Source organism: Wyeomyia smithii, chromosome 3 (genome assembly GCF_029784165.1).
Source record: "Wyeomyia smithii strain HCP4-BCI-WySm-NY-G18 chromosome 3, ASM2978416v1, whole genome shotgun sequence".
Classification (NCBI taxonomy): domain Eukaryota; kingdom Metazoa; phylum Arthropoda; class Insecta; order Diptera; family Culicidae; genus Wyeomyia; species Wyeomyia smithii.
The window spans coordinates 184,920,923-184,948,577 of NC_073696.1; the positions used below are offsets into that span (position 1 = coordinate 184,920,923).

The 27,655-nt window shown below is 40.6% G+C and overlaps 1 protein-coding gene across 1 annotated transcript; it reads left to right on the forward strand.

The window, feature by feature from the left end:
• The first annotated feature begins 6,862 nt into the window (after window positions 1–6,862).
• Window positions 6,863–26,077, forward strand: LOC129727890 (acetylcholine receptor subunit beta-like 2). The gene is made up of 9 exons (XM_055686146.1): window positions 6,863–7,068; window positions 7,124–7,635; window positions 7,707–7,839; window positions 7,904–8,031; window positions 8,105–8,280; window positions 20,356–20,508; window positions 21,884–21,963; window positions 22,651–22,760; window positions 25,675–26,077. Exons 1-9 carry the CDS (start codon window positions 6,996–6,998, stop codon window positions 25,888–25,890), a joined length of 1,581 nt encoding a protein of 526 aa, XP_055542121.1. The 5' UTR covers window positions 6,863–6,995; the 3' UTR covers window positions 25,891–26,077.
• The last annotated feature ends 1,578 nt before the right edge of the window (window positions 26,078–27,655 follow it).

Here is a 27,655-nt window from a genome sequence, read left to right on the forward strand (position 1 = left end):
AATCAAATTTTTATTTCACGAATTTCGGGAAGCTGGAAATCGTCGGGAAATTGACGCTCTAACTTTGATTCTGTACCGAAGCGGTTGATGAAAAGAAGCTTTCTAACTGGATTTTTGCATGACCCCATTCTTCGTTTTCAGTCCGGTACTCTCTCGTTAATAAGTAACAGTACCTTCCTTCGAAAACTCCAAGGGCATCCAGGTTCTTATCCTTTGTGATGAAATTCACTGAACTACCTCCCGGTTGTAGTGTCAGCCTGTCCAATCCGGCTAAAACTTGACAAGACCTCAGTGTGCCTTATAAAACGGTCGCACCCGCTTTTTGAGGCACTCAACGGTATGAGTCCGCCGTCTTATTCGCGACCTTGATTTTCCATCCACAGCTGCAAATTTCTTGTTTTGCAACGATGGATTTCGAATACACGACCACTTCTAGACCATCGCAATCTACTATGATATGTGGTGAGAGGCTGATGTTGTCTCCTTCGAACCTTTTAACTTTATTTATTTTGTTTTTCAAATCCAGCGTTTTCAGCAGTCCAATTCATCTAGCTTCATCAATTATCAACGAATCACACTTCTATGTTTGTTGAACAACAAACATGAAAGTTCATCACTTCTCCTCAATCCACAGCGACTGGAAGAGGGTTGGGAACATCATCGATTCACGCACGTAACACATAAAAAATAAGCTTGTTTTTGTACTACCGTATCGTACATTGCAGCCTTTACCTCCTCCCAGATCTTGAAAACGAGACGCATGATGTCACGTGACTCCGCAGTGCTCGCTCGTCGACTGTTCACGGGGACTGCTCTCAACTAGGCACTAGGCATTATTGAGTCTATGAATTGAGATACCATCCGTCCTGATTTAGCAGGACATGTCCTGATTTTGAGGTCCGTTTGGAGCGTTCTGATTTATTTTTTATATTTTAGCATTTGTCCTGATTTTTCTGGATGATGCCGGATGGTCAGAAATGTTGAAGATTGTTCAGTACTTTAACTTTGACTCCGGAACGGAACGGACTCATTTTGAACGATTTTTTTTCTTTGGTTGAATTTTGTCGAGAGAACTTGTCTAGTTCTTGCGACCCTCAACTATCTGACTTTTGGGTCCTAAAGCTATCCAGCTTTCTTCGCACCATAATGGCGTTCGCTATGATGCGTGTTCGTAATATGCGAACCTCTCTGCTTACGTCAGTTTTGGGGATTTCTGAGGAATTGGCAACACAAATCTTACCAGATCTATTTCTCTTTTGATAAAATAAGTGAAGACTTCAAATTGACATGAGCAGAGTTGTCAAAAGGGTGGATGATTTAATACGAACTTTCCATTTTAGCCTCCGCCATTATGGCGCGTAAAAAGCTGGATATCAGTTTTTTTTATTCATTTGAAAAAAAAACCGCGTTTTCTGAGCAAAACGTGATTTTTAAAATAATGTTTATTGTTTTCCTTCGATGTTAAAATGAAGAATAAAAAACTGCTCGAAATGTCTTGAATAACATTTCGCACAAGTACGGTCAGGGCCGGTGGCTCATGTGGGTAGTGTGGGTAGTAGTACCCACTCGGAAAATGTCTCTGTGGGTACTTACCCACACGGAATTATCCCCCTCCATTGCATACTACCCACTCGGGAAAATAATGTGACGCCGGCCCTGAGTACGGTATATGGGAGAATTGACATTTAAGGTATTTCGAGCAGTTTGTTATTCTTCATTTAACAATCGAAGTACAACGATAAACATTTTTTTAAAATCACGTTTTGTTCAGAAAATTGCGCTCTTTCAACTGATATATAAAAATCAAAAAACCGTGTAAAATTTTAGGACCCAATTTTGAACAGTTTACTTACTTACTTTACTTTTTTGGCTAACGGACCGTTCACCGGTCTAGGGCCGAACGAAATAGAGATGTCCAGCTTCTTCTGTCTTGGGCAGCCGTTCTCCAGTCTCCCCGTACACCAGCAGATCGTGCATCTTCTTCCATCGCGCACATCCACCGCGTGCGAGGCCTACCACGGAGTCGACGGCCTCTTCCTGGTTCTCTACGGAAGATAGTTTTGGCGGCTCTCTCGTCAGGCATCCTGGCTACGTGTCCAGCCCACTGAAGCCTGCCCCGCTGTGTTACCTTCACTATATCAGCATGTTTGTATACCTGGTATAACTCGTGATTCATGCGTTCGCGCCACACTCCACCTTCCAATTTACCGCCATGTATCGATCGCAGAACTTTACGCTCAAAAACTCCGAGCACTCGTCAATCAGCTTGCTTCAGCGTCCATGCTTCATGTCCGTAAAGGGCCACCGGGAGTATCAGCGTCCTATACAGCGCTAGTTTTGTGCGAGTTTGCAAACTACGGGACCTTAGCTGGTTACGCAGTCCGCAGAAAGCCCTGTTCGCAGCTGCAACTCGTCGTTTCACTTCACGGCTCATATCGTTGTCACATGTCACAAGCGTACCAAGATGAACGAATTCGTCAACCACTTCAAATCGTTCCCCATCTATCTCCACCTCAGCACCAACACCACGGGGATTCCCACTGCTATCTGCCAGCTACCATGTACTTCGTTTTGGCAGAGTTAATGACAAGTCCCAATCTCGCTGCTTCTCTCTTAAAAGGTACGAAAGCGTCCTTCACGGCCTTACGGTTGATACCGATGATATCGACGTCGTCCGCAAAACCAAGAAGCTTGTGAGATTTCGTGATGATCGTACCGTTTCTTTCGAAAACCCCCTTGTCGAAAACCAGCCTGGTATTCGCCAACAAAGGATTCCGTAAGCGGTCTCAATCTGAAGAACAGGATACGGGAGAGCACTTTATATGCGGAGTTGAGCAACGTTATCCCTCGATAGTTGCCACAATCCAATCGATGGCCCTTCTTATAGATAGGGCATATGAGGGCTTCCAACCAGTCGTTCGGTATTTGTTCGTCCGCCCAGATTCTTAGTATTATCTGGTGGATCGCATAGTACAGCCGCTCGCTTCCCGCTTTTAGAAGTTCGGCCGGGATACCGTCCTTACCAGCGGCCTTGCCGATTTTCAGCTCACTAATCGCCTTTTTTACCTCCTCCTGTGTCGGTGGCTCCACAGCTTGTTCGTCACTCATAATCGTCATCCTGTTCCTGCTCTGCTCATCCGGCTCCTCACCGTTTAATAGCGCCTGAAAATGCTCCTTCCACCTGGCTGCAACCGTCGGTTTATCAGTAAGCAGGTTGCCGTCCTTGTCATTACACATGACCGGCACAGGGAAATTCCTGCTTCTGACTCTGTTGACAGTTCTATAGAATCTCCGCACGTCGTTTTCAGCATAGCTGTCCTCTGCGCTGGCGAGCACCTGCTCCTCGTACTCGCGCTTCTTCCGACGGGGGGTTCTATTTTCGGCAGCTCTTGCCACCCTGTACCTCTCACTGTTCTGACGCGTAGCCGCAGTGAGCATGCGGCTACTGGCACGGTTCTTCTCATCTGTCGCTCTCTGGCACTCAGCATCGAACCAGCCGTTAGGCTGTATTCCATGCGTCGTACCTACCACCTCTCTCACAGTCGTTTCGATGGTGCCGTGAATACTGTTCCACAGCCCATTTATGTCTTCCACTCCTTCCTCCTGCTGTTCTGCGATCCGTTGTTCCAGCTCTCTGGCGTATTCTGCTGCCACGCCATCAGCTTTCAACCGCTGAATGTTGAAACGCGTCGTCCTCTCTGTGCGAGATTTCAGCACGTTCGACAACCGTGCGCGGATCTTACAAACGACGAGATAATGGTCAGAGTCAATGTTTGGTCCCCGAAAAGACCTAACATCAGTAACATCCGAAAAGTGCCGATCGTCAATCAGTACTTGATCGATCTGGGAGCAGGCTTCTCCATTTGGATGCCTCCAGGTGTGTTTCCGAATATTCAAACCTGGAAAATAGGAGCTACATATGGCCATTCCTCTTGCCGCGGCAAAGTTTATCAGCCTCAGGTCGTTTTCATTGGTTGACGAGTGGAGGCTATGCCTTCCAATGACCGGACGGAAGAATTCCTCCCTCCCAACCTGTGCGTTTGCGTCTTCGATGACGACTTTTACGTCGTGTTTTGGGCACTCGTCACAGATTCGCTCAAGCTTGTCATAGAACTCATCGTGGCTTCATCGGATTTGTCGTTTGTCGGTGCGTAGGTGTTGATTAAACTGTAGTTGAAGAATTTGCCCTTAATCCTCAACACGCATATACGGTCATCTACGGGCCTCCACCGGATGACTCTTGTTTTCTGATTTCCCAGCACTACGAAACCGACGCCCCGTTCCGCTGCTTTGCCGCCACTGTAGTAGATGTGGTACTTGAAAGAAGTGCGTGCAATTTACAATCGTTTACCTTAATCTTTTTCCGTGTTCGTAGCCTAGGTCTTTGCCGATTGATCCGTTCCGTATTTCTAAATTCGTTGTTCGTGGTTGATGAAAGGTTTCGGTATGCTACCTTACCAGGGTCGCGATACCTACATCCTGCTGATGGGGCTGCCATCTTAGGTGCAGCTGGCGGGATACAGCATTCCATAATTCAGCCGCCCGCTCCGGGTCAGACGCTGTTGTACGCCGAACAGTTTACATTGCTGCATTTTTTAAGTATCTACTAACGCCTAATGATTCAAAGTTGCAAAATTGTATCGTCCGAGAAATACTTTAAATAAATAAATGAGTGGCATATTTTGAAGTGTAAATCTCAAATAACGTGTTTTATTTAATGATACCTCAAAAAAGAAAACACCTCATATCAAACTTGTACCGGAAAAAGTTGTCCTGATTTTTAACCCCGACCAAATGGTAACCCTATCTATGAAGCCACCAGGACCGGATGGCATTCTATCAATCTCTTTGCAAAAATCATCAGCTTCTTTGGAGCCAGTATTATTGTGGGACATATCACGGTCAGCAGAAGGTGGTGTATATACCGAAGTCGGACAAAAAAGACAAAACATTGCCCAAAACCTTCAGACCTATAAGTCTGACAACTCTTCTCAAATCGATTGAAAAAACTTACGGACAGCTCCATCTGCAGCAAGTTTCTAAAGGAGTTACCCTTGCATAAGCATCAATATACTTATTAAAAGGGTAAGTCTACTCAAACAGTTTTGCATTGTCTAGTGATGAAGATCGAGAAGTCACTGAAATATAAAAAGACAGCAATCCGCGCTTTTCTTGATTGATTGATATCTATTTACACGGCTCTACAAAAAAAAGGAGTCCACAATACTACAATGAGTTGGATCCATGCAAAATGCTTTCGAGCAGGAAGATCACAGCTGCATTGGGAGATAGTCTGTCATAGTAGAGGCACTGACAGGGTGTCCTCAGGGAGGAGTTTTCTCTCCACTCTTATGTTCATTAGTGGTAGACTTTCTCCTAACCAAGCTATCACAGCTAGGCTACGAAGTCATTATTATACTAGTGGCGTGGTTTTTATTGATCGGGGAAAACAACTTATACCCATTATTATACCCATTATTACTATACGAATACCCATTATTACTATACGCATTATTACTATACGAAGAATGCATTCAATCACTCCTCAACTTTTAAAAGAGGTAAGACTGAGTTTCAGCATTGAGACCAAATATCTTCGAATCATTCTGGATAAGAAGCTGCACTGAACTGCTGAACTAGACAAGACCGTAGGACTAAATCCACAATTAGCAGTCTGGTCATACATCACTATTGCTTGGTCACGTATAACCTACGCAGTATTGTGTTCTACGGTAAATAAAACGACAACTCAGGCGAAAATTACCAAAGTTCAACGATTGGCCTGTCTTTCAGTTACCAGTGCATAACGCCTCTACATCACCTTGTGGAAAAGTAGGCTTCGCCGACGATATCGATATTGTGGGTCGAACCTTTGTGAAAGTAACGGATACGTACATCGGACTAAAGGTCGAAGTCAAACGTAATGAACTGGTCATCAATGTATCGAAGATGAAGTATACGAAAGAAAGGGTATACGAGAAGACAGTGTGACCCTTTCACCCCGAGTTCAAGTTGGTGGTGATGAAATCAAGGTGGTCGACGAGTTCGTGTACCTGGGCTCACTGGTAATTGCCGACAATAATACCAGAGAAATTCATGGGCGCATTACTTTGGTCTCCGAAAAACGCTCCGATCGAGTAGAATTCGCCCTCGCATCAATTTGACCATGTACAGGACACTGAGCAGACCGGTAGTCATTTACGGTTATGAGACATGAACTATGCTTGTGGAGGACCAACGCACCCTCTCGGTCTTCGAGTGGTAGGCGCTTCGTACTATCTTCTGTGGAATGCAGATGGAGAACGGAGCCTTTTATTGTCCACACTACTAAGATTGGCAAGTTGCGGTGGACTTGGTATGTCGAAAGGCTACAGACCGGTAAAGATGGTTCATGAACCTAATCCCTCAAGGAGGAGAGGGTAAGATGCACAGCGAGTAAGGTGGATCGATCAAGTGGAAGACGAGCCCTACGCAGACTACAGAGCAAACTGCAGTCATGGACCGAGTGGAATGAGACGACTCTTACGTACAGCAAAGGACACACCTCGGTTTGGGACTGTTTGGTAAGGCAAGTATGGCAGTCTACATTTCGTACGTTTTGGCTGAATTGGGCTGCTGAGAAATACTATGCTGCTCTACACCAGCCCTTTTTTCATTTTTTTGGATCAAAATGCCGGTTGTTTAGGAAACCTTCAATGTTTGTTGCCATCAGAAAGCACGTGCTTAGTATCAACAGGTAACACGTGTATAAACAACACCACGTGCTTTTGAACTCTCTGTTTTGTAAACAAACGCATGCGCATTTGAGTCTACGAGAAGTACGAAGATGTTCTCTCTTTCAAATATTGATTTTTCAAGTAGATTGGCAGATTTCTAGAGTTCACCTATCGCAGCATCCCATTTTGAGATCTAAGCATTTAGTATCTAGATTTTTGAAGTTAATTTTGCTCAAATCGCTAACATTTCCGAATATATGTGGAGTAGAACGTCTTGCAATGAGTAGGTTAATAAAATTAATGAATTTCAAATTGTGTTTCCTTGGTTTGATTGCGTTCAGCTACGCCCAAGGTAAGAATCGTCTATAGGGCGTAGATGAAATATGATATAGAAGATTTTTTTCCAGCTTCTGTGGTGCATATCGAAGCAAATCCGGATGCCAAGAGACTGTACGATGATTTACTGAGCAATTATAACCGACTCATACGCCCGGTTGTTAATAATACTGAAACATTGACCGTTTGGTTGGGGCTCAAATTATCGCAACTAATTGAAGTTAGCTTAAGGAACCAGGTCATGACGACCAATCTGTGGGTGAAACAAAAATGGTTCGATTACAAGTTAAAATGGGACCCAGAAGAGTATGGTGGAGTGGAAATGTTGTATGTGCCATCCGAGCAAATATGGTTGCCTGATATTGTGCTATACAACAATTGGGATGGCAATTACGAAGTAACGCTAATGACCAAAGCTACATTAAAATATACTGGAGAAGTGTTCTGGGAGCCTCCAGCGATTTATAAGTCCTCTTGTGAGATGAATGTGGAGTATTTTCCATACGACGAACAAACATGCTTGATGAAATTTGGTTCATGGACGTACAATGGTGCTCAAGTAGAACTTAGACATTTGGACCAGGTATCGTATACGCGTACAAATACGTTGTTTATTTTATTATTTTATCTTGTGAAACTCTTTTTTATATTTAGATTCCGGGAAGTAATTTAGTGCAGATCGGTATTGATTTAAGTGAATTTTATCTTTCGGTTGAATGGGATATTCTCGAAGTACCAGCCAGTCGTAATGAAGAATATTATCCATGTTGTCCCGAACCTTTTTCTGGTTTGACACACTGCACTGTTAGAGTTTGAAGAACGAAATTACTTACATGCTTCTTGTTTTATAGATATAACGTTTAAGCTCACCATGAGACGGAAAACTTTATTCTATACGGTGAATCTAATTATTCCATGTGTTGGAATAACTTTTCTGACAGTTTTGGTTTTTTACTTACCGAGTGATTCTGGTGAAAAGGTAAATGATGAATTGTGCTCCTTTTAAGAGTATTTTTATTCATTTGTTTACATTTTCTTTTTTTTTCAATTAGGTGACACTTTGTATTTCTATACTTGTGTCTCTCACCGTGTTTTTCTTGTTGCTGGCAGAGATTATACCGCCGACATCTTTGGCAGTACCGTTACTCGGAAAATATCTTCTATTCACGATGATTTTGGTGTCACTGTCTGTTTGGACAACGGTTTGTGTTCTTAATGTTTGGTACAGGTGAGTTCGATTATTGTTGCTATAAAATAAAATTATCTCGATAAAATCGTAATTAGTAAAAGTCGGACTGGATGTGAGGGTTACTCAAAACTAGCATTGGAGTGCGGACATCGTAGATGTTATGTAGTTGGTAGCCGCCAGATAACAGAGTCCGCTTTGTCGAGCGGACAGTCGTGGGTTTCAATCTTTGTAGAATCTATGTCGAACAGGACTTAAGAATAGATTTATTCTTAGGCTTCAACCACGTGCCTTCTACAATATTTTAAAGTTCTACAATACTTTGGTGTGACTTTACCAAAATAAGTCCCTCCTAAAATAGAACTGGCCAGGAACTTCTCCAGGGAATTATAGTTATCGGTTTTTGGCAGGAGGAACGAGGCTTGGTATAGTGGAGTAGTAAGTGCGTAAAAGGAAGGGTGAAATTATATTACACACGAGCACGGATAAATAATAAGCATATCACTTCTCAATAGCGGTATTACTAATAATACAAATGTGAAGCAGCAGACACCCGGACATATCTTACAACAGATCAACGATTCTGTAAGGAAGGCTATATAGAAAACAACAATTGTTGGCTTCACACGAAGATGGTGTTGCAAATCAAACATCGCAACAATCATTACCAGCTGATTGTTGTGGCAGTTTTTTTGTAATTCCACGTATAATATTCATCGACTATCTTGAACATGGTGAAACAATGTTTTGTACATTATTGGGTCGATTGGACGCGGAAATCAAAATGAAACAGCTGCATATGGGAAAAAAGGTGCTCTTTCATCTAGGCAACACTCCCGTACATTCTGCTCGTGAAACATCACCTTTTTTCATTTGGCGACATTCATAAATTACGAAACGCTCATAGGGGGGAGTATCCTTGAGCGTCACGCATTGTTACATAGGGGAGGTAATATTAGCGTCACGTAACGATAAAATCTCTGGTAAGGCGTACTTTACTGAAAAGATCAGCATTTTTATTAAGCAACATCTTACTGAGGGGGCAGGCGGTGGGGTTACGTTTTGTTACATATGGCTGGGGAAAAAAATGTTTTTTTTTGCGTTACGTAATTTATGGATGCCTTGCTAGGTCAGGAAATTTTTAGCCTATGTAATATTTTGGGTGCATAAACTATTGTACTCGGGAAAGATCAGTGCTACTACTTTCCGTCCCGTTGTTTTCTTTAAAAGTGGTTTGTGATTTGTATGCAGAATTGCCTTCGTAAGTATCCGAAGCGGTTTTGGTCTTTTTTTTTTTTTTTCTTCACATAACATTTATTTGACACGGCACAAATACAATTTAATGTTTAACGGCGCCAATTATATCTGATGACTTAAAAACTAAAGCAAATTTTTTATCCTCGCTGCCGACTACGAGCTGAAATTAAGTCTAACTTAAAACTAGCATGGGATTTCCAATCAGTGTTTTGTTGTTCAATGGTCGTCTGATAATCGTCGAATGGCATGTATGGATTCGTTCTGCTGAGCCACGATGTCGTGAGTTGGGACAGAGGCTCGTAGTCCTTGGGTCCTGGTTCTATTGTGCGGGGTCTGGTTGCTGGTTTTGTGCTTAAGGTTCAAACGTGTTCTTGTCGTTTTGTTGGGTGTAGACGGAGGGGAACGGGACTAGACTGGGGCGTGGATGGATTTCAGGAAAACGTATATAAGGGACATGTAGGATAGGTCACGGCTCGCCAAGACATCACGAACAGGAACAGCCGGCTGTCTACCCTCGGCCTGCAGGGAAGCTATTAATTTAGACCTGGCGTCACGGTGTACAGGGCATGACCAAACCACATGCTCTATGTCGTGATAACCTTCACCACAGGCACAGATACCACTTTCCCCGAGCCCAACACGACGGAGAAGCGCGTCAAATCTATAGTGATTGGACATAAGCCGGGACATCACGCAAATGAAATCCCGACCTACATCCAACCCCTTGAACCACGGGTTCGTCGATACTTTGGGGATTATGGAATGTAACCACCTTCCCAATTCCCCTCTGGTCCAAGCATTTTGCCAACTGATGATCGTATTCTGACGTACAAGTGCGAAAAATTCATTAAAGGCAATTGGTCTTTCATAAATATCGCCGTTTATTGCACCCACCTTAGCCAAAGAGTCCGCTTTCTCATTGCCCGGTATCGAGCAGTGAGAAGGGACCCACGCTAAGGTAATCTGAAACGATTTTTCGGATAAAGCACTCAAATGTTCCCGTATTTTCCCCAGGAAATACGGAGAGTGCTTAACATCTTTCATCGATCGGAGAGCCTCGATAGAACTGAGACTGTCCGTAAAGATGAAATAATGGTCCGTGGGCATTTTTTCGATGATCTCTAGGGTGTACTGAATTGCAGCTAATTCTGCGACGTAAACAGAAGCAGGATTATCGAGCTTATAGGAGACGGCTAAATGATTATTGAAGATACCGAAGCCAGTGGACCCATCCAGAAGTGATCCGTCAGTGTAGAACATATTGTCGCAGTTGATGTTTCGATATTTATTGGAAAAAATTTTAGGGATCTGCTGCACGCGTAAATGATCCGGGATTCCACGAGTTTCTTCTATCATGGATGTATCGAAAAACACAGTAGAATCAGAAGTATTTGATAAGTCGACACGATTTGGAATATTCGAAGAAGGGTTAATATTTTGGGACATGTGATTGAAATACAATGTCATAAAACGGGTTTGAGAATGAAGTTCGATTAACCTTTCAAAATTTTCAATCACGGGACGGTTCAAGACCTCACATTTGATTAGAATACGAGAAGACAGGCTCCAGAAGCGGTTTTTCAATGGTAGTACTCCAGCTAAAACCTCCAAACTCATCGTATGGGTCGACTGCATGCAACCTAAGGCGATACGCAAACAACGATATTGTATTCGCTCCAGTTTGATCAAATGTGTGTTTGCTGCGGAGCGGAAGCAGAAACACCCGTATTCAATAACAGACAATATCGTTGTTTGGTAAAGCCTTATAAGGTCTCTCCTGGATGGGCTCCCCACCATTGTCCGGTTATTGTACGAAGAAAATTCACTCTTTGTTGACATTTTTTCATCAGATACCTCACGTGACAACCCCAGGTGCCTTTAGAGTCGAACCAGACACCAAGATATTTGTGTACCAAAACCTGAGAAATCGTTTTACCCATTAATTGTGTTTGAAGCTGAGCAGGTTCATGCTTCCTAGAAAAAACTACTATCTCAGTCTTCTCCGGAGAGAATTCGATACCTAGCTGTAAAGCCCAAGCAGACAAATTGTCCAAGGTATCTTGCAATGGTCCTTGCAAATCGGCAGCTTTGGCTCCTGTAACAGAGATTACACTGTCGTCTGCAAGTTGTCTTATCGTGCATGAATTTGCCAGACATTCGTCGATGTCATTTACATAAAAGTTGTAAAGAAGGGGGCTTAAACATGAGCCCTGGGGAAGACCCATGTAGCTAATGCGAAAAGTTGCCAAATCGCCATGCGTAAAATGCATGTGCTTTTCGGACAACAAATTGTGCAAAAAATTGTTCAAAATTGGAGAAAATCCTTGTCGGTGAAGTTTACCCGAAAGAATGTCAATAGAAACGGAATCAAAAGCCCCCTTAATGTCCAAGAACGCAGACGCCATTTGTTCTTTACGAGCATACGCCAGCTGAATATCTGTTGAAAGCAACGCAAGACAATCATTCGTCCCTTTGGCACGGCGGAAGCCAAATTGAGTTTCTGATAGTAGACCATTTGATTCGACCCAGTGGTCTAAACGACGGAGTATCATTTTTTCCATCAATTTCCGGATACAGGATAGCATTGCAATCGGCCTATAAGAGTTGCGATTAGAAGCTGGTTTCCCTGGTTTTTGGATGGCGATCACCTTCACTTGCCTCCAATCCTGCGGTACAATGTTTTGCTCCAGGAACTTATTGAACAAGTTCAACAAGCGCCTCTTGGCATTGCCGGGTAGATTCTTCAACAAGTTGAATTTGATTCTATCTAATCCAGGCGCGTTATTGTTACAGGACAGGAGGGCAACTGAAAATTCTGCCATCGTAAAAGGTGATTCTATCGCGTCGTGGCCCGGAGACGCATCGCGAACAATATTTTGCTCAGGAACAGAGTCCGGACATACTTTCCTGGCAAAATCAAATATCCACCTACTTGAAGACTCCTCGCTTTCGTTGACCGTTACGCGATTCCGCATTCTTCGGGCTGTGTTCCAAAGAGTGCTCATCGATGTCTCCCTCGACGTCTCGTTCACGAACCGACGCCAATATCCACATTTCTTTGCTTTAGCCAAGCTTTTAAGCTTGGTATCAAGCTCCGAATACCGTAAATAGTCGCCAGGTATACCTCCCGTCTGGTAGGCCTTAAACGCGTCGGATCTTTGCGTGTAGACATCGGAGCACTCTTGGTCCCACCACGGAGTGGGAGGCCGTTCTTTGATCGTTACGCCGGGATATTTCTTCGTTTGGGCTTGCAACGCGGCGTCGAGAATCGAGCCCGCGAGGAGGTTGTATTCTTCAAGTGGTGAATGATGTTGAATCGACTCGACCGCTTTTGAAATCATTTCCTCGTATAACTTCCAATCGACATTTCGTGTGAGGTCATACGGAATGTCAATTGGTCGCATGCGAGTTGACCCGTTAGTAATTGAAATAAGAATAGGCAGATGGTCGCTACCGTGAGGATCGAGGATTACCTTCCATGTGCAATCCAACCGTAGCGACGTCGAACATAAGGATAGATCCAAAGCGCTTGGGCGCGCTGGAGGTTTCGGGATACGTGTCATTTCACCGTTGTTTAAAATAGTCATGTCGAAGTCATCGCAAAGGTTATAGATTAAAGAGGAGCGGTTATCATTGTATGGGGAACCCCAAGCCACGCCATGAGAGTTGAAGTCTCCCAAAATCAAACGTGGCGAGGGAAGAAGTTCTATTAAATCAAAGAGCAGCCGTTGCCCAACCTGTGCTCTGGGGGGAATATATATTGAGGTAATACAAAGCTCTTTACCTTGTATTGTCATTTGACATGCGACAACTTCGATGCCTGGAATCGAGGGGAGGTTAATACGATAGAAAGAATAGCACTTTTTAATCCCTAAAAGTACTCCTCCATATGGGGTGTCTCGATCAAGGCGAATAATATTAAAATCATGGAAGTTGAGATCAATATTTGAAGTAAGCCAAGTTTCACAAAGGGAAAATGCATCGCATTTGTTTTTATTTATCAAAACTTTAAACGAATCAATTTTTGGTAAAATACTTCTACAATTCCACTGTAAGACAGAGATAGAATCCTTCATATACGCAGTTGAATTAGGCATCGAAGGATACAATCGCTGCAAGGAGAGGCCATTGGGCAGTCAACTGCTTCAAAAATGATCTAACTGTTGGGAGGAATGCTGCAAGAAAAATTTTAATTGGATCGGGTACATTGAAAGTTTCAAAAATCCAGTCCACAATGTCAGAAAATTTCACTAATCCAGAGTTTGTGTCATCAACTGGGAGTGTAAAAGGAGCAACTGGGGTTTTAGATGTTCCTGGCAGTGCTGGGAACTCCTTCTGGGACTTTAAATTTGCCAGCCCAGGAGGAGTTTGCTTCGGTTTTTCCGCAGCACTGTTTGGTTTGTTTGTAACTTTCATTTCACTTTGAGAAATCTTAGGACCTTTTCTGGGAAGTTTAGGAGAGGAAATATTTTTCCTCTTTCTAGACTCCCCAGGATTGGCGTAAGATGCTCCCGCTGGTGAATCGTCAGAATCGGTTTCATCAGAGGACAACAGATCGAAGGGGTTCGAAGTAACGGGAGAAGTGGTAACGGTCTTCTTCAGCATGTCAGCGTAGGAACGCTTTGAACGCTCTTTGAGAGACCGTTTTATTTTATCCCTGCGCTGCATGTACACCGCACATGTCGAGAGCTCATGCAGATTTTCTCCGCAGTGAATACACTTTTCAGCGTTAACACTGCAAGAATCTTCCGCATGAGACTCCCCACACTTGCCACAACGTGCCTTATTGCAGCAGTAGGCGGCTGTATGGCCTAACTGCTTGCAATTCAGGCAGTTCATGACGCGGGGCACGTAGAGCCTCACAGGGAGACGAACCCGGTGGATCGAGACGTGGCTTGGTAGTGCAGACCCGGCGAACGTAACTCGAAACGAGTCTGACGGAGTGTATACTGTTTTGCCACCGATGATCGATGCTGACCGCAATTGCTTGCAGTCGAGCACCTTTACTTCGGGACACGTTTTGTTCTTAAAGCACCCTTTGGCACTTTGCAGTATACACTCGACGGACAGACTCGAATCGGTTATGACACCGTCGATCTCCACGTCTCGTGCGGGTATGTAAACGCGATACTCGCGTGTGAAGAGCTCAGAGCAAGCTATATCGTATCGTTACCGACCACGACACGGAGCTTGTTAGGCCGGACCTTGGAAATTTCGGTCACGCCCTTGTACTCCTTCGTCAGGTCTTTAGAAATCTGCAAGAGGTTCAACTTTTTCGATTTCGGTCCTGCCTTTGGCCGAAAATAAACAGTATAGCTGCCCTGGGCTCCGTCTGGGTAAAGCCTGGGGCGAGGGGGGACTGAAGAATGAACAGGGGAGGGGGTAACAGAAGGGTCAGGGTCAGAGGGGTTCGGGGATGGTGGCGCGGGAGGCGAGGGATCTACATCCATCGTGCTAAGTCTAGCGCACTAGCGCTGACAAGAACACGTACCTTTTTATTTCTCCCTTCCAGTAAGGTTGGTTGTCCGATCGTTCGAAGTAGCAGCCGTTACAGCCAGCAGCACCAATACAGCAGCACCAAACAGCCACCAGCAGCGAGCCAGGTGTGAGATCACTCCACACAGCGATACAACTCGCTGACACTGATGGCTTCTTCTTTTTCCTCGTTTGTGTCTCGTCCACTGCTGTAGCACAATCCAGCCAGCAGCCAAATCGGCTTACGCACCAGCTGGCAGTCACGATGCGAAACAGTTGCACAAAGGCACGACCTTGAACCCGGATTTATTTCACTTGACCAGGCAAACAATGCCAACACTTGTTCACACGTCTTTTGTTTTATACTCTATCGGACCGATCACCAAACACGTCCAGTACTGACGCGTGTTCGGCACAGAATGGTTTTGGTCTTTTGTTAACTGTAAAAGAAAAGATTGAGATGCGTTTGAATGTCACGACTACGGGAACGCTACAGAATAAATTTAATCTCTTTGTGTAACACTTTAGAGCTGCTTTCAACAACTCAGTGACGTCTTACTGGCAAATGCAAACGTCTTACTAGCAAATGTACTCGTAAGTGCTCCGAGGGATGCAGTCGAGCTTAGTATCTTTGAAATATCAACGAACCAAGTTGAGTTTAGTTTAGTCTACACTAACACAGCCAGTAGGTACTTGGAAGGATCCTGGAAAATGATATCAACCATTTAAAAAAATGATTTCCATACATTTTTTTTGTCAACGGCCGTGTCTAAAAAGTAATATACCTGATTCGTTGGGAGTGATAAAGCTAAGAAAGTACACTCTTTTGTTGACCGATCCCCTGGGATGGAACATAGGTATTTCCTCCTTATGTTCGGGTTTCGAAACCAAGGATATAGCGCCATTACTCGCTTCCACTGTTACGGTTGGAACTTGAGTATTAATTCTAGTTCTAGCATTTCTAGCTTATGGTTATAGCGCCCTTACTCGCTCTCCGAAAGGAATATGGCATTGTTTTTTGTTATTGAAAAAGGAAAAATGAGCTCGAATTTTTGAGAGGATACAGTTTTACAAAACTACGCTTATCAAATCTCTTGATAAACCAAAAATCACAGGAGGGTTGTGTGCAAAGCCACGACCGCAAGGTTGAAGTAAAATACTTTTACAAGAAAGATAACCCGGCTGCTTGCGTGTCAGTCATTTTGAAATCGGATTTGTTTCGTATATACCACTTGTTAAGCACAGTATCAACAAATCGTAATAAACATCACCTTGCTGTGCGTTTGCAGCAGCATCAAACCTCAGTACCGTGCTTGAGAAGCAATCATATAACGACCAATCAGAGTTCGAATTTTTCGTTTTGACAAGGCTTGACTATTTTCAATAGTACAATAGTGTGAATAATAAAATTACAATTATCTTCATTTGGGAAGAATCTTAGAAGATTTTCCAATCTATTGCTACAAGAGGCTTTCGGTTTTAGATTTTCATTTCACATCCCTATGTAGCCGAACTTCCTGAGAGAAGTATTCTACTTCAAAACTATTTTGTATTAGGTATTTCTAGCTTCCAGTTAATTATAGGGGAAAGGGGGGGAGTTTCGGACGGGGGCAGTTTCGGACAGAGCTTAAAAAAACAAATGGTGCTATTTTTAGTTTAGTAAAGCGGGCAATGTACGCAGTTTGCGAGGATGCGAAAATGAACGGGAATAGAAGGTGTGACTTTTTAGGCTTAGAAAATTTTTTTCCCTCGTCCAGACGGGACATCCTCCTTTCGCATCCTCGCAAACTGCATATATTGCCCGCTTTACTAAACTTAAAATGTAAGTCATATGACAAAAATGAAATTAGTTCGTAGAGTAAATGGTGCTATGTTCAACTAAACAAAAAATATAAGTAAGTTGGCAGCCCTTCCACCGATAGCTACCATATAGTTTGACAGCTCTTGGTTGTTTACTACTTACTTATTTGTGAGAGATTTAGAAATTCAAAGTACACCACCTTAGTTCGTAACTAATATGTAATTAAACGACGTGATAACAACGGGGAAACAAAGATCTTATTTATTAGATAAAATTAAGATTAATTTGTCTTCGGATGGTGGTGGGGCACATTCGGACATCGTTCATGGGGCACATTCGGACACTTACCAAATTTGTGTTTGATTGTTGTTTATTAACAAATATCGATTTAGACTGATTCTCAGTCCTAAAAATGGTTTGGAACTACAAAATGGAAAACCGATAGAGCAAGCATCAACGAAGATGGGCTTGGAAGAGTTTCTAACCGAACAATGTCTGTGAGACACGCTACTGATATCTGCGGAGTTAAAAAAGGTACCTACCTTGGTCTGTCGTCTGAAAAATCAAAGAAACTAAAAAACGGAAAAATCAGAGAGCTTCTTGTCTAAAAACCCTGATCAACAAGTATTTACGAACGTGGAAGAAACATTTCTAAAGAAATATTTGATCGAAAGTTCCCATATGAATTATGGATTGACGTACCGTATACCAAGGCGATTGGAAAATTGTTTCTCAATGTTCTGGAACACTTGAATAAGGTTCCAGAAAGCAACGTAAGTGAACCAATTTGCTGTTGTTTGACAATCACGAATGCCATTGCCAGTGGTGGGCACCGCTAACCGAAATTTAGCGACGCTAATTGCTAAGCCGCTAATCGGAAAATTTAGCTCGATAATCGGTAAACGCTAAACGCTAATCCCACAATACTTTCGCACTCGGAACTTTCGCTAATCGCTAATCGCTAACTTATTAATATGTAAATAGTCACATCGCTATATTTATTGCTCGTGTTTTGTGTGTTTTGGACCACTTTGATCTTTTGTGGTAAAACAAACGAAAACAATTACTTTTTAGAGCTATTCATAATGAGAGGTTCACAAAACAAGGTACTTGATACTTGATTTTGTAAAAACGAGGAATAACAAAAGTTATTGCCCTTGCATTAAAAATAAATACTTCTAGGAATGTTTTCATAAAAATTCAATTATTATCTGAATCAAATAAGTAGAACCAAAGTTGTCATAATTTCAAGCGCATTGTAATTTACAAAATTTAAATTGTGTTTTTCCCATTCAATTCACAGAACGTAACATTTAAATTAAACTAGAGCCACTAAGCCATACAAATAACACACTTAAGTCAATTTGGAGAGTTAAGTCAGTGGTGAATTATCATAATTGTAGCAACAACAAACAAGTATACACTGGGGTCGCTCTTTACGCGGGTTGTTTTTATGCGTTATTTTGAACGGGATATTTTTACAATAACGCGGATTATTTTTACTCGATTCGGAACATTGTTTGTACGCGGTATGAAATAAGTTTAGTATGCATATATCTATTCTAATCTTTTAAATGCGGTACAACCAACCGCGTAAAAAGCGACCCCTGTGTATTTTGGCATAAAATGATTTGAGCAAGTTTTTGAATGAATTTAGATGATATTGCATGAATCGAATACGGATTATTTTGAAATTTATTAACTAACACGCTAAAATCGAGATTTCTCGAGATCCGGTCGGCAGATTTTTTTAAAATTTCAACGAGAGGTGTAAAATGACCTCAAGAATCGATCCTCATATTTGGATTTGATGGACAATTTTTTTTATAATAATGGTCCAGCGGGGCAGCGTGGCTAGCTTACTCTCACCAATCAGTCGTTTTCGTTGACACAAAAAGGTAATATTCCTATTAAATTTAAAATCTGCCACCATTCGTGCATCCAAAGCCCGAAAATTCGATAGAAACCTTATAAGTAACAATACAACATTTTAATGTTTATTTCGGCATTTTTTTTAAATAGACTATATTAGTCTATTTAAAAAAATGCTGAAATAAACATTACTGTTTCAAAGTGGCTTAGAATAATTGTCTAAAATTTGTTTAAGGGCTAAAAATTTATTCAAAAGCTAGAGAAGTAATAAAAATTAAATGCATAACAGAATTAAGTTATCGGATTATTATTATTTGCTTTAATTTCTCAAGCGATTCAAGTTATGTTCTGGTGCAGTTCGAAATCAAAAACGAATGATTCCAGTAAGAAAAGTGAGTTATAAAAAATACCATTAGGAATAGACGTATTTGCGTAAAAGCGACCCACTATTGTAGCCGACCCACAATTGTGGAGGCACTGTAATTCGAATCTTAAATCTGCGGTGAATTTAGAAATAAATATTTCGTGTAGGTATATAGGTAGGTAGGTATAATTGATCGATTTTCCAGAATCAAGTTTTTTTGGTTCCTTTTTGGGTCCCAAACAACCCTAAACTTACCTAAAGTCGATTGGTTTTGTCTCCGCTTGGCGCATTGCATTTCAAATATGTATGAAAATTTATATGGGAAAACCCACTTTTTTGCATTTACCTTTTTAGAAAGCTCAATAATGCTTTAATAATGCACTACATTATGTTAAAGTATAGTATTTTAGATGCCTAACAACTTTGCAGAAGACACTGAAGAGCTAGAATGTCCTTAAGAGAAGCTATAGCTGTTCAAAGTTGAGTATGTCGATTTAAATGCAGAAAATCTTGTTTTCTGCCAACATTACCAATGTACCGGCGTCAGTATAATTCCCATCAGAAGTAACCTGTCGTAACGAGTTTATACACTCAGCTGGACCAAGCAAACAAATTCAGGTCAACATTCTAGGCGTAGGTAGAATCTGATGGAAATCTGACTGACGCCGGTACACTGGCAGTGTTGGCAGAAAAAATGATTTGCAACATAAATTTCGACATACTCAATTTTGAACAGCTCTAGTATTTTTTTGGCACACCCTAGCTCTTTAGTGTCTTCGGCCAAGTTGTTAGGCGTTAAAAAACCTACCATTTGAAGTCATCAAACCTATGGTTTGAGCCATTTTGAGCTCTTTAGAATGGAAAATGCGAAAAAGTTGGTTTTTCTATACAAATCTCCATATAAATTTAAAATGCAATGCGCCAAGCGGAGACAAAACCAATCGACTTCCAATAAAGTTTCGTTTTTTCCATATAACGATTCCCCACCCTAGTATATACACTTATCTTGACGATATCCGAAGATTTTTCGTATGTGCAGGTCACCATTCTAGCCGCAACTAACTGTTTTATTGAACAAATTTATACGCCAACACAATTTCCTGTGGGTATCTAAAATCGCAGATAATAGAATATGCGCAACATGAGCCGATTAGATATATGTGTAGTACCTTCAGCGTTTTTTTTTGAGATTTTTTGAATTTATTTTACAACTAAAATTTTTCAAACCCGACTTTCTTCAAGACGATAATTATATGTTCCTTTTTCAATAAAGACAATCAATGTTAGCTAAATAATATCAATTAATAATAATGATATTTATAATAATGCCATTTTGGTATATTTCCAGGAGTACTTCCACACATAAAATGTCACCGATCGTCAAGCGCTTATTTCTGGAGATTATGCCAAAAATTCTAATGATGCGACGCGCTAAATATACACTTCCGGATTACGATGACTCTACTCCTAGCAATGGTTATACGAACGAAATCGACATGAGGTATGAATTAAATTATTTTATTTGCTGAATCAATTGTCATTACATTTCCAAAGTCCTCTACCGTGAATATTTCTGTCCATACTTTTCCAAACTATATATTTTTATAATTAGCCAATTAACATTTTCGAATTTATGACAATAATACCAACATGTTCGAAAAAACGCCGGAAGCTAATGCTGATAAGTCACGGGTTGGATGACACAATCTCACCCCGATTTACGGTATGTCAAAATCGACCAGCACTTACTACTGGCGCCATATATTGACAAACAGCGTGAACCTAGAAAAAGATTTCGCAGCCAGCTGTTTAATGTACAGGACAGTTACGGTGCTAGCGCTTTCCACACGGATAAAAATGGTGCATTTTTTTCGAGTACAGGCCTTATTATGTTCTCTTGTATGCCAAAAATTTCATTTACTTATTTTTAACATAACATACATGATCGTTGATTTAAATTTTTCTGAAAACTTTTCTGTGTCGTCATGATATATTTTAGCACCAACTTTCTGACAATTTTTGCTTGCAAATTACACACTGATATTTTTTTGTTTTATTAAATTCTGTTCTGAGCCGTAATAATCTGAGCATAAAAGCAGTTTTTCAATACGATTTTTTGAACTTATTTTTTATTGTTAAGGTTGTGATGAATTTGAAAAAAAGTAATATTGTTTATGGACCGTTTGATTAATTTTGAATTTTAGGTTGTTCAATAGCTCAATATACAAGTTTTTTGACTTAATTGTGATTTATACGATTATAAACCCTAGTGTATTTTCAAAAATTTCAATCCTAACTTATAAGCAAATTTGTGCTTGTCATAGGGGTATTGCTCCTATATTTATCTCAACACCTATCGCTTCATCTCATCGTTCTTATCTGACCTATTTACCGCAAACTTCTACTTTTTTTCAAATTTAAACTTCCGAACAATCGATGAAATTAAAATTGCTTTTACTTTGAAAAAAAAAAAAAAATTTACAGTTAATCGCACAATGATGAGATGGGACGAATATAGGAGCAGGGTAATCGCTTTATCAAGTATTTATTACTATACTCAGTGCCGGTTTTACTCATCAACCGTCAGTTCTTGCGAAGGTTCGACATATTTTCAAGCTCATCCCTCTTTGCTACTTTGTTTTGGTAATGACTTATCACAGTTATTCTATAAAAAATATATCACCTTGCATTTCATTCCAATGATTATATCAATTCTCTGGATAAGTACTCATTAGTCCTCGAAGTTTTAATAAGCCTCTTATCGTACACTTGAATATCCGCTGGGGGAGCTAGTTGATTGCGATCCGTTTGAATTTATAATTCTTCAATTTAAATTTCTACTATTCATTGTCTGTCACCTCTCCGTATCTTTACAGTCTTAGTGACTTTCCCGGCGAGTTCAAGGAAGGTGGTGACAGTTTCGACAGCATTGGTATCAATCTTCCTCACGGTTCAGGTAAGCAATGGCTTAATGGTGTTTCTTCAATTTAATATTAATTGCCATTTTGTTTTTCATTTATGTGGAGGTAACAAGTTTAATTTAAAATGTTTTTTTTTTCCCTTTTTCATCCCCTAAATATATCTGTTAGCATCCCATCTAGTTCATATGTGACAGGCATCCCTTTGTTTCGTTTTTTTTTGCGCCTAGCCCAGCTTATTTTTTACAGACAACCTTGCAGCCTATGCTGATGAACTTATGCTGGCCCTGGGTTAATCTTCTAGTTTCCCCGAAGAATATTTATTTCAATTGTAGATTGAGAGTGTTACGTGCTCTAGGTCAAGCGTGCCAATTATGTGTGTCGCATTTCTTTGCAACTCGGGGCTAAACTTGATGTGCTATATGTTTATCCCATTTCAAATAACTGTCACTTTTTTTTACGCGTTATATACGCAGTGCAGGAAAACACAGAAGCACTGAATAAATACATAATCTCAGCGGAGTGCTTTGTCATTCCCTGTCGCTACACCTGTGAATGGGATGTTTTGTGTTGAAGGAGAGCCTAACAAAACGAAACTAACTCAGCGCGCTTCATTTAACAGCGTGCAGAACAGGGTCTGGGAGATAATTTATAATTAATTTTTGATTTATTCCATTTCGTTGCGCCATGCACGCCCCCATCCTACCGGCTTCGCACTGCCACAGTTGAGCCCGATAACGTCATACCGAAGCAATTATCACCGGAGCTGTTATCTGCAATACAGGCTGTGAGATTTATTGCTCAACATATTAAGGATGCTGATAAGGACAACGAGGTGAGTTTACTTTCTGTTGCATAAACATTGTTAAATCATCATTAAATAATTGTATTGGTTAACGAAAGCTCACAAGAAGCTCTACGAATAACGGGGTACTGCTACAATCAGCTGACAAACAAGTTAGAGATTTCCCGATACCACTTTACCCTATTTGACGTCGCACAGAGGAGTACCTAGAACAAAAAGCTGACCAAAATAAGAAAATAGTTTTCTATAAGCTTTTTGGTGCCGCTATATTTTTTCTGCAGCTTAAATAAATGCCTTACGACATGCCATCATTCGATTAACTTTAAACCGTATATACATATGCTGAGAGTGCTGTAAACATTGATAAATTTTCAACGTTTTTTTCTGGGAATCGAATCATTTATACTAACAACTTGTGCCAGGCGTCAAAACATGACAATTGATCAATATTTTGTAGCAAATGAGTTCTTTATGTTTAATTCTAGTAAACCGGTTGATTGAAATTTCGAAATTAAAAATTATAACTACTCTTAAGAACTTTTCGAAATTAGAGATTTTTATGTATTTTCGAGCGTTTATAATATCAAAAATGTCATTAAATTCCGCGGAATCCGATCATATAAACTTCGGGGGAATGGAAGTCCATATCATCACGAACACATCCTTGTTAATATCTCATCCGGTAACGTCCGGATTGACATTTGCGACCCGTTTGAAAAATGTTGTTTTTGACAAATTTTGTCGTTAAGTGCTTACGCGTACATGGGAAATAGAAAAAAATAAAATAGCTGATGGGTCCCTGCTTTTTGCTCCAAACAGAGTTTCAGGTCAACAATGATTGAATGAAATTAAATTTATTTTCGCTTCTCACTTAAATATTACCCAAAATATTGCTAAATAGCAGCGAAAATAATTTTGACCAGGTTTTCACTCGAGTGACTCCTCCGTGCGTCGCATCGTCACTCATCTATGGGGACGCATCGTTGTTTGTAGATTATAGCAGTACGAGGCGTAACCATTTGGTCAAATTAATGCGTCAGCTGAATTCTGGTGATTACTTGAATTTCAAAAAAGATTATTTGCAAACGAATTTAGACATTAATTGGGTATGCTTGCACTCTTTGACAATTGAATTTTGCTTCGTTTCATATAAATGCTGGACTTCAGTCTAACCGCAACCAAACGAAACATGCTAAATGGCAGAAAATTGATTAATTCCGGAGGGGACACTTATGTTGGTTAAAGGGGTTTTTGTTTTTAATAAATCTGTGAATGTGTTATACAGAATCTATGCTTGTTGATGGAAACCAGGAATAAATACCTTACGAAAAAAGCGTATTTAAATATCTAAAAACGGATGCATTTACCAAGTTAGTTATCAGCAACTTTATGATTTAAAACTACTATTATAAATATATTGCATCATTGGAATATGATAATTCTTAAAAATGATGAAATTGAAAAAAAAAAGACTTTGTCGTGCTGGTGAACTTTTCTTTCTTTCACAGCTTAATATTTCTCATTGGGTTTTATTGTCATCACTTCCTTCTAGTTTGAGAGTATGTTTATCAAAAGAGCCAATGTTGCCGAAATTTGGGGTAAACAATATTTTGAAGTGCTGATAGGGTAAATTAACTTATAGTGGACCACTCACCAGAATACCTTCATTTATACCAAAACTCGAGGGATTTTCAGAGTACTTCTATCGGGAAACAACTTCTTCAGTTAATCTTTATCAGAGTCAAGAGAAACATTTAAAAATTCCGATTCGATGTAAAGAGAAATTGAGTTAATCTGATTATATAAAAAAAACTTATAACGTGTAAGAAATGAAGCAGTTATGTTTTGTTAATGAGTTTAACTGAAAACTCAAACATAATGATGCATAAAAAAAAAAAGAGATCGCCACCATGAATAAGGGAAGTAAGTAACGACAGCTCAAAGAACATTGGTGCAACACATCTTGATGAATACTTAACTTTATGGTGCTGATTTTGCATGTACAATACTTGAAAGTCTAACGTTTGAAGAGAAAGTGACATGGCCAAGAAGCGCTAGATGGGAAAATGATGTAATACCCGCCAACCAACAGGCTGGGCTATCATTGAAGAGAAAACGAGACAAACTACGTTCTCAAGTATGCTGGAAAAAGAAAGTGAAAGGTTCATGACATTGCCAGCGGGAAAATTTTCTTAGAACATCCTATATGTCGAGTCTTGTTTGTTTTACATGTCAGCTTATTCAGAAGAAGACCATAAAAATTCGTTTGAAGTCGGTGACAGGAAAAATAGTAAAATTTCTCTTCAAGCACGTATTCTGCGGAGACATTGTTGTCTTTTTTAAAGGGATGAAACAGGGTGAAAACATGCTGCCTTTGTTGCCAACAGAAACATTATTTAGTGTTTTTATTATTAACCAGTTAGTCGTTAGTGAATTGCAACATTGTAGCTCCTTGGTTGCCTGAATTCACTCTGATGAAAATACAATGGTTTTTGTGATATAATAGCAGTCAATTTACGATTTGCAATGTCGTTGGTGCGATAGCACGATTGCTGTTTACGCTACAAGCCTGATAAATCAATTGACGTAGGATTCAACGCTGTTTGGGAGGTGCGAGGTCTGGATTCTATCCTTATGTACACAGCTGTAGCACAAAGAATTGTCCAAAAAGGTGTAAGCATAACATAGCCTGCTTATTAACTTGCATCATACAATCTTCAAACTCAAGTTTTGTGCTCATGATTGTTAATACATTATTAAATCAACAAATCGAATATCGAACAAATGCAATTGTTCTAGAATGAATGTTGTAAGCTTGAGATAATATGATTACTACTGTAATCAGAATTACTACTACCTCATTATTCATTCTCGTTCAATTTTCATTATTTGTACGCTCTGTTAAACATGCATATTACTTTTCATTCTCTCTGCCGTTTTTCAGATCGTCGAAGACTGGAAGTTCGTATCGATGGTGCTAGATAGATTTTTCCTGTGGGTGTTCACAATTTCCTGTATCTTCGGAACGTTCGGTATCATCTTCCAGAGCCCTTCACTGTATGACACTCGTGCCCCCGTTGATCAACAGCTGAGTGAAATCCCATTGCGGAAGAATAACTTTATGCTACCTCCCGATATTGTGCGGATAACTTTAGACTAATCTACTAACATTATTGACTCAATGATAGAAGAGCAATGTTGACGAAACATAGTAATCATGTACCGTATTACAGTGTTGTAATGAGAAGCGAAATTGTAGATAGTTAATGGGAATATTGCAATAAGGTATGTAACCAGTGTTATGGCACAATTCGTTAATAAACCTTTTCATAGACACTGTTATCTTATCTGATGTTTTATTCTATTTGTCAATTAAATTTCTCGCAAAGATGAACTCAATAAATGATAAGAGAATTGTTGCTGCCTAAACATTTTGAAGATCTTACTATAAATTCGAAAAGTTTTAGCCTTCGAAGCACGCTAATTTGCTACATTTGAAGCGTTTCGGTTATACCAGACAATTATTAGGAATCAGAAAAAGTAGAATTGTACTGTAGAAAACTGAAACATATTTTACTCAGAGAAACTAACAGTAAAATTGGTTAATTGTAAGCTTCGTGAGAATTATGCCTTCAACCTTACAAATGGGAGGGCTTTTAAGATAATTTTCAGAGAGAAATTCATTGCCTTATCTTTACAAAGCAAGTGCAAGTCTGTCTTACTACTGTTAGATGCAAACACAAAGCCACAGTAGCTAGAAGCATTACAAATCTTCAACTTTATACATATCTGAAATAGTTTTAGAACTATCATGCAAACCACACGAGCATTTTTCAAAAATATATATCTGCAAACAAGTAGATAATTACTGCAATTCGAATTTTCAAGAATATACAACTTTGCTGTATTCCGCATTTCTATTATTATCACTAACGTTTGTATTAAAAAAAATGGACAAAAAATGACGATTTTTCATGGGTTTACCTTTAAACGCACTGACGAAACTACGCATGCAGCACCAATCATATTAACTTATGAGTCAACAGAAGAAATTTGACAGCTTTACCAGTTGAACTCTAATCTTTATGGCGAAAACAGCGATGCTACTCCGTTCAGAAGTGTACGCGTTCAAATAACGGTACCCCGTCGCGTCGAAAAAGGACATCGTGCGGTAGCTCCTGAACACCGGATACGCCCGTTCCGGCATCTAGAACATGTTGACACTATTGGAAAACAATCAGAGCATTGAAAGAAAGCCCGGTTCCGGACGGCCGACGACCCTGAGCGACAAGAAGCTCCAAAGGATGCTGGAGAGGAAGACCGAGGGAAAAGTAGCTACATCGCTGCGTGCGCTTGACCAGAAGGTCGGTGCAACCGGCCAAACAGTGAAAAAGTACCTGGCGAACATGGACATACATGCCAGGAAGCAGCAGTCCCGTCCACTAGTCTCGGAGCTCAGGCAATGACGCAGTGGCATCGCTTGAATAAAGGGGCCATCCACATACCACGTGGACAGATTTTTAACGATTTTGACCCCCCCTCCCACTCCGTGAACAACTGCCCACATAAATTCTAAAAAAATTGTATGGACCGTGGACATTAGCCAACCCCCCTCCCAAAGCTGTCCACGTGGTATGTGGATGGCCCCTAAGATGGTTAAGTCGTTTTTCCCGGCAAAAAACGACGTGGCGATGGTGATGGACGACGAGACCTGTCTCACTCTGAATGGCAACGACTGGCAGGGCACTTCGTACCACGAAGGAAGTGAGCACCGAGGTGAAGTTTATTTCACACACCAAGTGCCCCAAGAAAGTGCTGCTATGCTGCCGTGAGATGACATTGTGACGTAGATCCAAGTGATCAGTTTTTCAGTACGGCCCAAAAACGAAAGAATTCTTCGTCACTTTTGTATGGAAATGTGTGCC

Coding starts and splice junctions, on each gene's coding strand:
- LOC129727890 (XM_055686146.1), top strand. CDS start 6,996: ATGAGTAGGTTAATAAAATTAATGAATTTCAAATTGTGTTTCCTTGGT. Junction 7,069..7,123: donor TGCGTTCAGCTACGCCCAAG/GTAAGAATCGTC, acceptor ATTTTTTTCCAG/CTTCTGTGGTGCATATCGAA. Junction 7,840..7,903: donor TTGTCCCGAACCTTTTTCTG/GTTTGACACACT, acceptor CTTGTTTTATAG/ATATAACGTTTAAGCTCACC.